Source organism: Helianthus annuus, chromosome 2 (genome assembly GCF_002127325.2).
Source record: "Helianthus annuus cultivar XRQ/B chromosome 2, HanXRQr2.0-SUNRISE, whole genome shotgun sequence".
Taxonomy (NCBI): domain Eukaryota; kingdom Viridiplantae; phylum Streptophyta; class Magnoliopsida; order Asterales; family Asteraceae; genus Helianthus; species Helianthus annuus.
Window position 1 is genome coordinate 147,672,917 of NC_035434.2, and position 14,156 is coordinate 147,687,072.

The 14,156-nt window shown below is 34.8% G+C and overlaps 1 protein-coding gene across 1 annotated transcript; it reads left to right on the forward strand.

The window, feature by feature from the left end:
* The first annotated feature begins 6,979 nt into the window (after positions 1-6,979).
* Positions 6,980-12,923, forward strand: LOC110923788 (disease resistance protein RUN1). Its single transcript, XM_022167849.2, has 8 exons — positions 6,980-7,547; positions 8,776-9,916; positions 10,014-10,073; positions 10,481-10,705; positions 10,812-11,564; positions 11,695-12,289; positions 12,368-12,471; positions 12,607-12,923. Exons 1-8 carry the CDS (start codon positions 7,063-7,065, stop codon positions 12,892-12,894), a joined length of 3,651 nt encoding a protein of 1,216 aa, XP_022023541.1. The 5' UTR covers positions 6,980-7,062; the 3' UTR covers positions 12,895-12,923.
* Positions 12,924-14,156: the final 1,233 nt, after the last annotated feature.

The following is a 14,156-nucleotide window of genomic DNA, read 5'->3' on the forward strand; positions in this document are numbered from 1 at the left end:
ATCATATGCCTGCTATGTTGTTAGTACATTATAGTACACGATTTCATTACATTTCATGCTATGTATGCCCATTGCGTGCGTACTTAGTACATTTGATTTACATTACATTTCTGTTGCATATGTTTACTCAGCATATGGACACATTGATTTACATGAACATTTCTGTTGCATATGTTTACTCAGCATATGGACACATTGATTTACATGAACATTTCTGTTGCATATGTTTACTCAGCATATGGACACATTGATTTACATGAACATTTCTGCTGCATATGCTTACTCAGCATATGGGCACATTGATTTACATAACATTTCTGCTTAGTATGTTTACTTAGCATACTTAGTACAATTGTTTACATCACATGCCTTCATTTTGTTATGACATTTGGTTTGTTTAACATGGGACAATACATTCATTAACATTAGCTACGCCGTTCGTTAGTAGGTAGTGGTACCATAGGAATTGACAACTCCCATTCCTGAAGTCCTGGGTTTGATAGGACTGGAAGGAATGACCGAATTCGATATACATAACTTAGATAAACCTTTAATTTGTTTAAGGGTTTATCGCCGCAGTCTCAAGGCTTGAATGTATGCATAGTTTACAATACCGCATAAATGTTAATATCAATAGAGCATGCATTTTCCGCAGAACATAACGCTGATTTAAACCACGTTTTACTTCAACGACTTGTTTTGTGCATATGGTTTAAGTTGATACATTTCGCTTACCATACATGATACATTTTGGGATTTCACATTACATGATTTACATTGAACATAAACACGTCGACATTGACATATACGTTTGGTGGTTTACATTTGAACATAAACATTTGACATGGTTTACAATAACACTTGACATTTGGTTTACACATGAACAATTTACATGATGGATTGGTTTGGGTAAATGATTTAAGTAACGTGGCGTATGTAATATGATACAAACATGGTGGATACGCCGCTGGTACTTCCTATATATAAATGTTTGTATAATATTACATATCGTGGCGTTATCTAAGTCATTTCAGTTTAGACACATTACATTTTACATAAATAACATATTCTTCACAAGACATTATTTTCACAAACAACTTATCTTATTCAACTCATTTTACTTGGTTATCCGTTTAACCTTGCACTTATCTATACACATCGTTTGATGTTATCGTTTTTCAAATGGTTTACAAAGCAAAACAAATTACAGGGTTCATGACTGACTGTTATTAAACATTTCTTTAAGCTCAAGTCATGAATCCCATTTTCACAAAAACTATGTATCTCACAGGCATTTTTATGCTGACGTACCTACTTTCACATGTGTTTTCAGGAGCTATTCCATAGGACGATGATCATGATTCTAGGGCGGACCTGTGCCTTAGAGCCTAAAAATGAAGTTTGAACTAGCTTAATTATGTTTTGAATATCCGTACTCTCTTTCCAAGACAATGTAACACCTTTGTTTATAAATAAAATACAACTTGTATGCCATGGTCATGAAACAATTTAATTCTGTCCACAACACTCCCCGGCGTTTCCGCCGCGGTTGCATGTTATACGCGGCCGGGGTGTGACACTTAGCACAAAGGGCAGGGAGGGGGTCTTGTTAGTTATTGTCTCCTTAGGCCGGACGGGGCGTCCCATGATGGGAAGTTGGTCACGCGTTGATTGGCGTGGAACACCACCACCGCTGCCAATCACCACGCGTGAATGTGGCAACGCGTGGTGGTCTCCACGTATGGAAAATGATTGTTACCATTTGAGATTTGAACGTTGGACTTTGTATACGTTTGAGATTTGAAACAGAGGATTTTGGAATTTGAATCAATTGAGATCGATTTTACTGTGAGAGAAATTAAGAATGAAAGATGAAAGTTTATTGGGAAAACAGATGAATTTCACCTACAAACTTGTTGAATTTTGATGACTTATGCGAAAGTGATGAGAACGGAGAGTTGTGTGTTTGTGTTGAAGGGGTGGAGAGAGAGAGATGAAAGTAGCAGGCGGATGAAATTGATAATCAAATGATCTGATTTTTTGTTTACTTTGTAATTTTTATTTAAATGAAATTGTTAATTTATAATTTAAAAAAAACCATCATTAGTGATGATGGACATTTCCACTAAAATCCATCACTAGTGATGGAATAAAGCTCGATGACGTGACGGAACTTGATTGGATGTTGTGAGTGATGGAATTCCATCACTAGTGGAGCGCCCCTACCCCTTACTCTCAAATATGTATAGGATAATTATTAATCGGTTTAAACAAAGACAAACCGTTAAGAGTTTCACATTCAATAGTTTAACTTTCATCTCAATAATTTTTATTTCGATTTTCATGCACATTTAATTTTTTTCATATTGAAATGAAAAATCGTGAAATAAGATAATGTGTTTTTAGACTAAATTAATTGATAAATAAACTAAATAAGAAATCAATATTCCAAAAAAAAAAAACAAGATCCAACAAACAATAATAATGATATAAACAAACAGAGTAGGGTTCCTACGGAAAGTGTGTTTTTCCTAGAAAGTCTAGGAAGCGATCTTGTCCATCCGATTGGTGTGTTTAAGGGTTGAGATTAAATCAATGGCAATCTTGTAATAATTAACTATATTTAATAGATTGTTTTAAATGAGTAGGGGCAATTTCGTCCTTATGTGTGTTTTAAACCAATAAAAAATAACCGTCAGAGATATCACATCTCCTAAATACACGCCAATTTCCCTCTCTCTCTCTCTCTTTCTCTCTCTAAACCCAAATTCGGAAACCCCCAAAATCATACCAAAAATACCTAAAATCATGGATGAAGATAAGAGATTTTCCTTGTTCCATATACGTAAGATCAAGCTTTCATTGTACTGCGTGTTTTACAAAGCGATTACGGGTGATTCTTGTTTGTAATTGACGGTATTTTGCTGGTTGCAGGGAAGAGATTCAAAAAGCAGGAAACTTTGGAAAGGATAGATAGCAGCGGAACAGTTACCGGAAGCCGATCGAAAGCTGGGGCGAAATCTGCTGATGTAAAACACATTTGTATGAATCTGCTTGTTGTTAAAACACAGCTGTATGAATCTGAATGATAAAACACATTTGTATGAATATGCTTGCTGTTAAAACACAGTTGTATGAATCTGAATGCTAAAACACAACTGTATGAATCTGCTTGCTGTTAAAACACATTTGTATGAATCTGTTTGCTGTTAAAACACACCTGTATGAATCTGAATGCTAAAACACAACTGTATGAATCTGCTTGCTGTTAAAACACAACTGTATGAATCTGAATGCTAAAACACAATTATATGCATCTGCTTGCTGTTAAAACACAACTGTTTGAATCTGAATGCTAAAACACAACTGTATGAATCTGCTTGCTGTTAAAACACAGCTGTATGAATCTGAATGCTAAAACACAACTGTATGAATCTGCTTGCTGTTAAAACACAACTGTATGAATCTGAATAATAAAACACAGTTGTATGAATCTGCTTGCTGTTAAAACACATCACCAAGAACAAACTGTTAAAACACAGTACCAAGAACATGCTGATAGATTCCAGCAAGAAAAAGAAGGAATGATTGATATTACGTGAGATCAGAAATCGAAAACAAAAAATTCCGAAATTTATGTATAGTTAGTTATTAAAGATAATTTCCTAAAATAAAAATAGATTGTGAAAGTACATAAATGCCCTTTTAGATAAAATCCTTCAATGCCACATGTCACGTTCTTATTGCTTCCTAGACTTTATGTCACGTTCTTATTGCTTCCTAGACTTTCTAGGAAAAACACACTTTCCACCCAACTCCTACTCTAAACAAACAAACACAATAATACTTGTATATATAGCTATGGCATTTGACAAGTTAGATAAGCCCAAACAAACACAAAGGTTTTTATTATGATGGACTTTTAAAGACTTGGGTTTAATTTATATAAGGTCCAAACAAACACAAACAAATATTCTTATCTTCTATATTATTCATTATCTTCTCCAAAACCCTAAAGCAATCCACTGAGGAGCAGCCGCCACCACCACCGCTGGCCTGAATGTTTTTTTTAAGTTTAATCTCTACTTTTCTCTTCAATTGTTTATAACCACTATCTGTTATTAGATCTACACTTCCTACAGGATAATTAGCAACATGTATCAATGAATTATACCGCTTAGGCAATTCCTGAAAACAAGAAGAACAATATATTTATCACAGAAGGTAAATAATAAAAACAATGAAACAAATTAAAATTTTATAACATCTAACAAATAAAAATTGGCAAATAAAGCAGAGTTCCTAACCAACTGAGATTTATACGGATCCGCCATATGAACCAGAAACCCAACTTCCATACCTGCAAAGAAAATAAGAATACACACAAAAAAACTTGAAATTAGAACAATGTTATATTCAAAAAAACAGAACAAAAAGTCTGTTTTATTAAATTTTCTAACTCTGTAACAACATGGTAACATAAATCTGTCTATATAATCAAAAATAGCGTTTAGGGTTTATGATGGAATGAATGAACTGGAAAAATAACAAAAGAGGATTAACCTGACACAAATAGAAATCCATTACGGTGTATAAGAACATCAATAAACAGACAAATTACAACAATCAACTGGTTAAAATCTCATATCAAAAAGAATTAGCGGATCCGTTAACATAAACAACTACATACAAATCATACATCAAAATTAGGGTTTTCTAATAACAAACTAAAAAATCCCATAGATAGGTGGAATCCAACTTACCGATGCGTGAATTTCGAAGTCTGATGATGAACATAAAACAGAGCACGCTTCTTCAGTCGTCGTTTGAAACATCCGATTAAAAGCAAGAATTTGTATATAGGCGGTAGAATTGGAAACGGTTCCATAATTTCCTAAAAAAACTTCCGATAATTGATTAATTTTTCAACCTTCCATATATAATCTAAAGAGAGCGGTAATAGAATTGAAGGAATTGAAGGAAATTGAAGGAAAATAGAGAGAAGAGGAGAATGGCGCCTAAAATCCCAATTCTCTGGCCAAAGAGAATAGCCATATCAAAGTCAAATAGTCAACATTATTTTGCTTTAGTATAAGAGATAGATAGTATTGTTTTATTATTTATTTTTATTATCTAGAAGTTTACTCTCTTAGGAATTAGGAAAATTACCGAAATACCCCTACTTTCAACTGAATGTTTTAACTGAGTTAGAGCCTTGGAGCAAACTGGAGACAAAATCCAAACATTGGGTAGTAAAATGACTATTTTTAAAGGTTTGGGTCAAAACCGTTAAAATGACCAAACCACAGAGAGCAAAACGGAAGTTTACTCAATATATTAATATGTTATCTTACAAAACATAAGAAATATATTTTAAATATATAATTTTTTAATCTTTTTTGTCTACGTTGTTTGCTAAGCAGCTGTGACAATTTTTTGTTAAGAACCTATTTGCTAAGCAATTGTGACAAATTTTTTTTTTTTTGTTAAAAAAGTGAAACTGTATAAATTCTTTTAAATAACTAACGGAAACAAAAAATTGGAAAATATTGTTATCAAGTAAATACGACTTAATTTACAATTTTACATGAGTGATAGAGCAAGTGAAAAAACTTGCTATTTATTATATTCTGTCATGATTATACTTAAATAGTGATATTATATTACAAACCATTTGAAAGATTTGAATTGATGTTTTAGCCACCCACCATGATATTGTGAACGCATTCATTCACACAAACTTTGTCAAATATTGAGTGGATGTTTCGACGCAACCTCATGTGTGTTTTAGCCACCCACCATGATATTGTGAACGCATTCATTCACACAACTTTTGTCAAATATTGAGTGGATGTTTCGACGCAACCTCATGTGTGGTTGAAAGATTACTATTTGAGAGTGAAAATTTGGCGTCTAGCAACTTGCTAGTTGATTAATAAAAATTTTGTTGGCCAAAAAAAAAAAATTCAGAGTGAAAATAATTAACGCTATATGGTGTGGTGACATTCCTAATCGTCAACATCACTCTTCATATAGGCTTCACGTCACTTCACCGTTATCTACCATTCTCACCACGCTATCAGGGGCGCAACTTTGCGGGGGCCGGGAGGAGGGAGCGCCCGACCTCCCGAACTTTTCGCTCAGTAGTAACTGGTATGTAGTTTTCGTATAGAATTTTTAGGTATATACGTTTTCGACCCTCCGGTTTTATAATTTTTTTAGGTATATACGTTTTCAACCTTCCGGTCGAAAATTTCAAGCTTTGCCACTGTACGCTATATGGTGTAGTCCATGACCCCCATTCTCCACCACCAATTAACCGGTATGTGGGGGGACCCCCCGAACTTTTCGCTCAGTAGTAACCGGTATGTAGCTTTCGTATAGAATTTTTAGGTATATACGTTTTCGACCCTCCGGTTTTATAATTTTTTTAAGTATATACGTTTTCAACCTCCCGGTCGGAAATCTCAGGCTTTCCCACTGCACGTTATATGGTGTAGTCTATGACCCCCATCCTCCACCACCAATTAACCGGTATGGGGGGGGACCTCCGAACTTTTCGCTCAGTAGTAACTGGTATGTAGTTTTCGTATATAATTTTTTAGATATATACGTTTTTGACCCTCAGGTTTTATAATTTTTTTAGGTATTTATGTTTTCTACCCCTAGACGGAAAACTCAAGCTTCGCCACTGCACGCTATATGGTGTGGTTCATGACCCCCATCTTCCACCACCAATTAAATTCCCCGGCTTAATTCAAAGAGACTCATGGTTAGCATACAAATATCCATGCTGACCGTATGGCATTGTACAAGGAATCTATAGTAGGTAATAAACATTAAAAATATGATTATTATACTATTTTGTGACCGACATTGAAATTTCGTTGGACGTGTGGGGAAGGGGTAAACAAAAGTCTTGCCAATGGCATTACCAAGCCAAGCACATGCTAGCTTTTGTTTATATTTATAATATAATTTATAATATAAAGTTAGAAGATGGTCCTGCCTGACATTGCCTTCTAAATTCCCACTAGCTTCTCAAACCACTATCTTTATTCAATGGCTTCTACTTCATCCCAACCATCCATGGGTTCTTCTCGCCCATGTCAAACCAGGTTTAATGTTTTTCTAAGCTTTAGAGGTGAGGATACTCGTCATTCCTTTACAGATCACCTCTACGCGGCACTAAATCGAGCATCAATTTATGCGTTTAGAGATAACGATGAGATCAAAAGTGGTCAAGCTTTGGAGCCCGAAATTGTTAAAGCAATCGAAAATTCAAGGGCCTCTATTGTTGTATTGTCGCAAAACTACGCCAAATCCAGATGGTGCCTTGAAGAGCTTTCGTTGATCCTCGAACAAAAGAGGAAGTGTAATCATTTCGTGTTGCCGGTGTTTTATCACGTTGATCCCTCGGATGTCCGAAACCAACGACAGAGTTTTCTCATAGAACCAAAGGAGGGAAAGTGGACAGAGGTTAATGTGACTAGGTGGAAGTCAGCTCTAACAGAGGTTGCTAATTTGGCTGGAATGGTTGTTTCAGGGTACGACCAACAATTTAAGCTTTAGAACATTGTGTTTCATTTAACTATGATGATTGATATTGTTTAGGGGTGAGCATAAAATCGAGCCAAATCTAAAATTAAACTTGTTTAATAAACAAGTCTGTGTCCGAGTCCGGGCTTCACTTATGTAGTTTGCGAGTCTGGCCTATTATTTACATAAATTTTTATTTAGGATGTTAAATGTATTTTTTATAATAATTATCATTATATAAAAATATGATGAAAATAGCTTTATTTATATAGTGTGAGGTTCATTGGGAAACACTAAAAAAATAAAGAACCGGGCAACAGTGCATTTAACATGTTAAACATATATTATAAAATCAACATGTTCAAAATAAATTTTTTAAAATTTTTTTCGGCCCTTTTCTTTATAAAAATGGGTAGAAGCCATCCAATAAAAAAAGTATTTATGTAAAAAATATATTTAGCCTTTTTTAACTGTTTTTTAAACATCTTTTTTTATATTTTTAGTTTTTGATTATTTTTATTAAAAATGCTTCAACATATATTTATAAGGAAAAGTGCCGAAATTTAAAAAAAAATGTTTTTAACCTGTTAAGTTGAATTTTTAAGATATATAATGCAGTGTTCCCCGGTTCTTCACTTTTTTAGTGTTCCCCAATGAACCTTCCCCTATATAATGTTTTAGTAGAGAGATGTCTTCACAATGCGATGAGAACACACATTGTGGTAATCACGTAACATATTTTTGTTAAATAAAAAAAACTATAGAATTTTGTACTCAAATTAAAAATCGTGGGATGGATGGTTTAAAATTAACAATATCTTTAAAATAACTATACAATATGTTTAAAACTTGTATTACTTAAACTTTGAAAATTATGTAAAATTACCTTGTTTGTCCTCCTTATATGTATTGTAATATAGTATAGATATAAAGGTTGAAATTTGTGTGTGTATATATAAAATTATAAACTAAAATAAATAAATAAATTAATAAATAGTAAATGAGTCGTGATTGAGCTCAAATAGGCTCGTTTACACTCCTAGATTACTATTGTTGAATTTTCATAAGGAATGAGAATTTGTGCCCGGTAGATAAGCATGTATATATAATTTGCAAATAGGTACATGAATACATGTTGATCAAATGATAATTCCAAAATCACATAAATTTATTAAGTAGTTACCAGTTTTATTTTACGTAGTTGAGTTCTTTAGTGTTCCTCTTCTTTTGTTCTAGGTCTGAAACAGAGTTTATTGCAAATATTGTGGATAGAATTGACTCCGAACTAGATTTGAAACTTATTAGTACTCCAGCTCATCTAATTGGGATGGAGAATCGAGCTGAATATATCAATTCATGGTTGAAAGATGAGCACTCCAACAATAATGTTCTAGCGGTTTGTGGAATGGGAGGTAGTGGCAAGACCACGTTGGCTCAATATATTTACAACTCAAACAAGCACAACTTTGAAAGTGCTTGTTTTCTTGAAGACATTGGAAAGCACTCCAAAGAAACTTATGGTTTGCTTGGGCTACAAAAGCAACTTCTCACAGACATTTTAGGAGGCAATAATAAAATGATATCTTGTGTTGCTGAGGGTACGACTAAGATTAACAATGTGTTACAAATGAAAAAAGTTCTTATAGTTCTTGACGATATTGATGAACTCGATGAACTAGACGCAATACTTGGTACGAAGGCCACTTATACACAAGGCAAGATTATTGTAACAACTAGACTTCTAAATATACATTCATGGTTTGAGTCCATATCCTGGAGGTGTCATGTGCACGAACACAAATTGTTAAATGGTCAAGAATCGTTAGAGGTATTAAGTTATTATGCCTTTGGGTCCAAACTTCCTTTGGAAGGTTTTGGAGACCTTGCATTACAGTTGGCACAATATTGTGGAGGAAATCCTCTAGCTCTTAAAGTTTTAGGTTCTTCTTTGTTTGTTAGTGCCGCAGACCCACGGGAAAGAAATTACATAGTAGAAATTTGGAAAAGTAGATTGAATTCACTGAGTTCATTGAAAGGAGACCTTGATAGTAAAATCCAAGGTGTACTACAAAAGAGCTTTGATTCCTTACCACATGCTAGGGACAAAGAGTTGTTTTTACATATAGTTGCTTTCTTTGTTGGAGAAGATGAGGATTATGTGGTTAAGATATTGGAGAACGACTGGCATGCAACAGATGGGATCATGACCCTCATCAATAGATGCCTTCTAACTATTTCACCAAATAAGAAACTAGTGGTGCATCAGCTACTTCAAGATATGGCAAGAACTATAGATCGTGAGGAGTCCAAAGATCATGCAAAACGTAGCAGAGTGTGGTGCGATGAGGAATCTTATTGTGTGTTAACAAAAGGAAACGTAAGATGCTTCTTATATGTATTTTTTAGATTAATTTTCATTTTACAACCGTCTATTTCAACTACCTTAGTTTCTTTTTATGTTTTTTTCTTTGCAGGTTTCGGAAACTATTGAAGGTCTAACCCTTGACACCCGGAAGCTAAAGAAATGCACAAAGGTAAGATAGAGAAGTCCCTTTATGAGTTGACACTCGACTGAACTCTATTCAAATTTCAAAAATCAAATAACCACACTAAACTAGTAACTCGGACTCTACATATATAGACTTTCATAAGTAAAAGAAAACACCAAAATTGCCATTTTTTGGGTATAGGGATACCCCGGTGAATTTTATAAATGAAACAATAATGTACACGAGTGAGCCAGAAAAGCACACTAGGCTAGACTTTTGTCTCGCAAAAGAACATAACTTCAATGATTGATGCTTATCAATCGTGTTAGCAGTGTTTCGATATAAGTGTTATGAATTGTCATATATCCGTGATGCATTTAAATTTAACTTTTAGTGCATTTCATCTCTAATACGAGGCATGCTAATTATGTTGCTTCATGCTAAATTTGCAGGTACCAACCATTAAAACAAGTTCTCTTGCAAAGATGCACAAACTAAAGTTGCTCCAGCTGAAATATGTGAAACTTAGTGGGTCATACAAGAATTTTCCAAAATTAAGATGGTTGTGTTGGCATAGATGTTATTTGAGAACAATACCCTTAGGCTTATTGATGAACAACTTCTTGGTGGCTATTGATTTGACTCGTGGAAACTTGGAAAAGTTTGAACCGCCCCAGGTAGAAATAAGCTTTCTGTGTATCAACTCAACTTTTAGCTTCTCTAATAAACAAAGACTTTAACTAAATGTAATGTATTAAATAAAACTTGTTATTTATGGGACAGGTTCTTAATTCATTGAAGATTCTGAATCTTAGATCTTGTACGAGACTTGTTAGTATCCGCAAGCTCTGCCGACTCCCAAATCTTGAGACGTTGATCCTTTGGCATTGTTATAGGCTGGCTCATGTTTGTGAAACTATAGGAAGCCTTCAGAGTCTTGTTCTACTGAATTTGGTGGGATGTACAAAACTGTGGAAGTCCTCACGGAATAAGAAACATGTATATCAATTAGAAAGGATAAAAGCTTTGTGTAATGGTGGAGGAACTCAAGAAGAACCATTGCTCTCCTTCCCACAGTCATTGAGGTTTTTGTTTCTTGATTACTGCGACCTTGAGTATCAAAATGACCTTAGTGTTTTATTCAACGGCCCATTAGTTGGCATTAGTTTAAGAGGTAATCTCTTTGAGTTCATGCCCAATAACATTGAACTTAGAATGCTTCGAGTACTCAACTTGACTTCTTGTAAAAACCTCAAGTCCATTTTATGTCTCCCAAGTACAATAGAGGAGTTGTATACATATAGGTGTAGATCACTGGAGAAAGTAACATTCCAATCAACTCGTTTCGAACTGCGGAAGTTTAGATATAAAGGTTGCCTCAAACTGTCAAAAGTTCAAGGCCTTTTTAAGTTGGTGGCCATAAAAGAACTTGCTGAAGCATATTTGGGAAAGATGAAATGGATCAAGGAATATCAAGATCATAAGGTGGACCTGGTTGGTGATGAGGTTACTAAAGGCAGAATATGGCATATGCAGGTTTGTCAAATTTTCTACACTTTTCTCGAATGCATGCAAAAGTACACAATAACATGTATCTATGTCACCACAATCAAACAAATTGATATACATCTAATTGGATATTTCTACGTTTTTTTTTGTTTTGTAGATGTTGTACGAATATGGTATAAGGAGCACCTATATGCATGGCATAAAGGATCATAGCATGGTGGCAATTGAACATACATCAGCACACCCATTCTTATCTTTTCACGTGTCTTTACATCCAAATAAACACAAGATCCAAGGATTAAATGTAAGTTGCTTATACAGAACATCAGGATCTGATTATACACATAGGGGATGTTTGGTCGCCAGAATTAAGAACATGACCAAGGGTGTTACTTGGATATACATCCCTATGGTGTATTGCAAACCTAGAGTTAATGAAGATACTATGTGGTTAAGTTATTGGCCGATTGGCAACACATTAGACGTCAGTGATAGAGTCATTGTATCTTTCTTTGTGGAGGAAGGGATGAGCGTAAGCAAATGTAGTGCAAGCCTTGTGTATATGGATGATTGTGAAGTAGAGCAAGAAGAAAAGTGGACAAAAAAGGCGATGCAAAAGAAAGAAGTGATTGGAGGAGATCTGTCTGAATTTGAGGTGACCAAAGGAGTGTACTATCTTTGCCGCCGTGATATCTTTAAGTCAGTAACCCCTTATATGAAGGCATTGTTGGGTAGGGCCATTCCGCATACAGGTAAGTTCTCTTGTCAAGTAATTATTAGTCTCCAAATATTGATTGATAGTCATATTAATCACACATTGTCATATACAGAATTACAAGGATGGAGAAAATCTCATCAGTTGCAGCACGACTTTGAGGGATATATGCATCTAATATATTTTAATGAGTTGGTGCATAGAGACACCCTTCACAAAGTATGTAAATACTTCAACCTTCGCTTTTTTATTAAATGGTTTTTATTTCCAAACAGACAAACAATACACGAAAATGGAAGCAAGAACATGAACATTAAAATGCCTTTCTCATAACGATTTTTTTTTATATTTCAGCTAGTTAGGCTTGGATACTTTAATAGTGAAAGCAATATCCCCAAGATACAGAAAGCGGTATCAAGGCTCTTGGGAGTTGACTATGTTTGGTACAATGAAGATGAAAAGAGATTGTTCGTATATGGCTATGTTGATTCTATGGAAGTGGAAATGTGTGCGAGGGAATTTGAGAAGAATGCAAAGATCGTATATGTTGACTACGGAATAATTCATCCGGAGTGCGAATTTTTAGTAACGAGGCTGGCCAAATATGTTTCCAAAAATGTATATAGATTACTTCCAAGTTAAGAGTTATTGAGTTAATTACATTGATCTTCTTTGTGCTTCTAGCAAATTAGAGTTAATTGCCAAAATCGTCCCTGAGGTTTGGGCATGTTTGCCATTTTCATCCAAAATGACTTTTTTGTACCAAATAGCCCCCCACGTTTGTAACTTTTTGTCATTTTCATCCAAATGCCTAACTTGGTTAGAAACAACAGTTTGATGAGAGGGTTTTTTTTTTTTTTTTTTTTTTTTTTTGAAATTTCACAAGTACAGTGCCTGAAATATAATATTAATTTTGTTTACTTAGTTGAGTTTGATTTAAGATCATGGTGATTTTATGGAAATAAATGTTAGAATCACAGAGAAAGTTCAAGTGTAGCTTTGTTAGGGATTTTTATTCCCCCAAATCTTTGTGTTACACGGCTCAATCTTCAGGCCATAGATTGGTACTGATTTTTATACTATTTTCATAATTGAGATCATATAGTTGGGTGTTTTAATTCATTTGGAGGAACTACCGGGTGAATTAAGGCCGTGGGGTATGGGGCGGGGGTTTGGGCGTGGGTTGGGGGAAAACGCCTAAGACACCACCCCGGGTGGGCTTGGGTTTGGGGCGTGGCTCTTGGGGCTTGGGTTTCAAGCCGGGCGTGGGGCGGGGGAGCAAGCTGACATGGCGGCATGGCGGGCTGTGAATGGTTATAAATATATATATATATATATATATATATATATATATATATATATATATATATATATATATTTATATTTATATTAAAAAAAAAAAAGCTGAACCCAAGCCCCACCATACCCCCTTCAAAGTGGGTTGAAGACTTGAGTTTTGAATTTTCACGTGTCAACCAATGCCCCAACACAAGCCCCACCATACCCCATAGTCTAAGTGTCTCCAAAGTTAAGTTTGAGTAGGGAGCATATGCCTTTCTTCAACTTTTCAGTGTTGATAAACTTTTGTAAAGTTTTAGGGGAATCTTACCAATCTATGCAGAGTTACTGTATTGATGAACAAGACAACAGATAGTTGAAGAAAAGTAACTTTATCAATAGAACACACTGCTAGAACTGTTATTCTTATACCTTTACAAAGAGTTAATTGTGGAGACTATTCTATTTTATTTTTATTTATTTATTTTTTTTTGCACACTTAAAACTATTACTAGACCAGTTAATGGGTTAGATGTCCGCTTAATTTTTGCTTAGCCAAAAAGTCGTTAGGCGTCTAGTAGCAGACCACTAAGCACATCTAAGGGTGAAGGGGGCACCCCCCTAAC

What these genes read in the sequence shown, in the direction of transcription:
- LOC110923788 (XM_022167849.2), top strand. Translation starts at nt 7,063, where the DNA reads ATGGCTTCTACTTCATCCCAACCATCCATGGGTTCTTCTCGCCCATGT. An exon ending in AGCTAAAGAAATGCACAAAG is followed by an intron (nt 10,074 to 10,480) that starts GTAAGATAGAGA and finishes CTAAATTTGCAG; the next exon opens with GTACCAACCATTAAAACAAG. An exon ending in GCAGAATATGGCATATGCAG is followed by an intron (nt 11,565 to 11,694) that starts GTTTGTCAAATT and finishes TTTGTTTTGTAG; the next exon opens with ATGTTGTACGAATATGGTAT.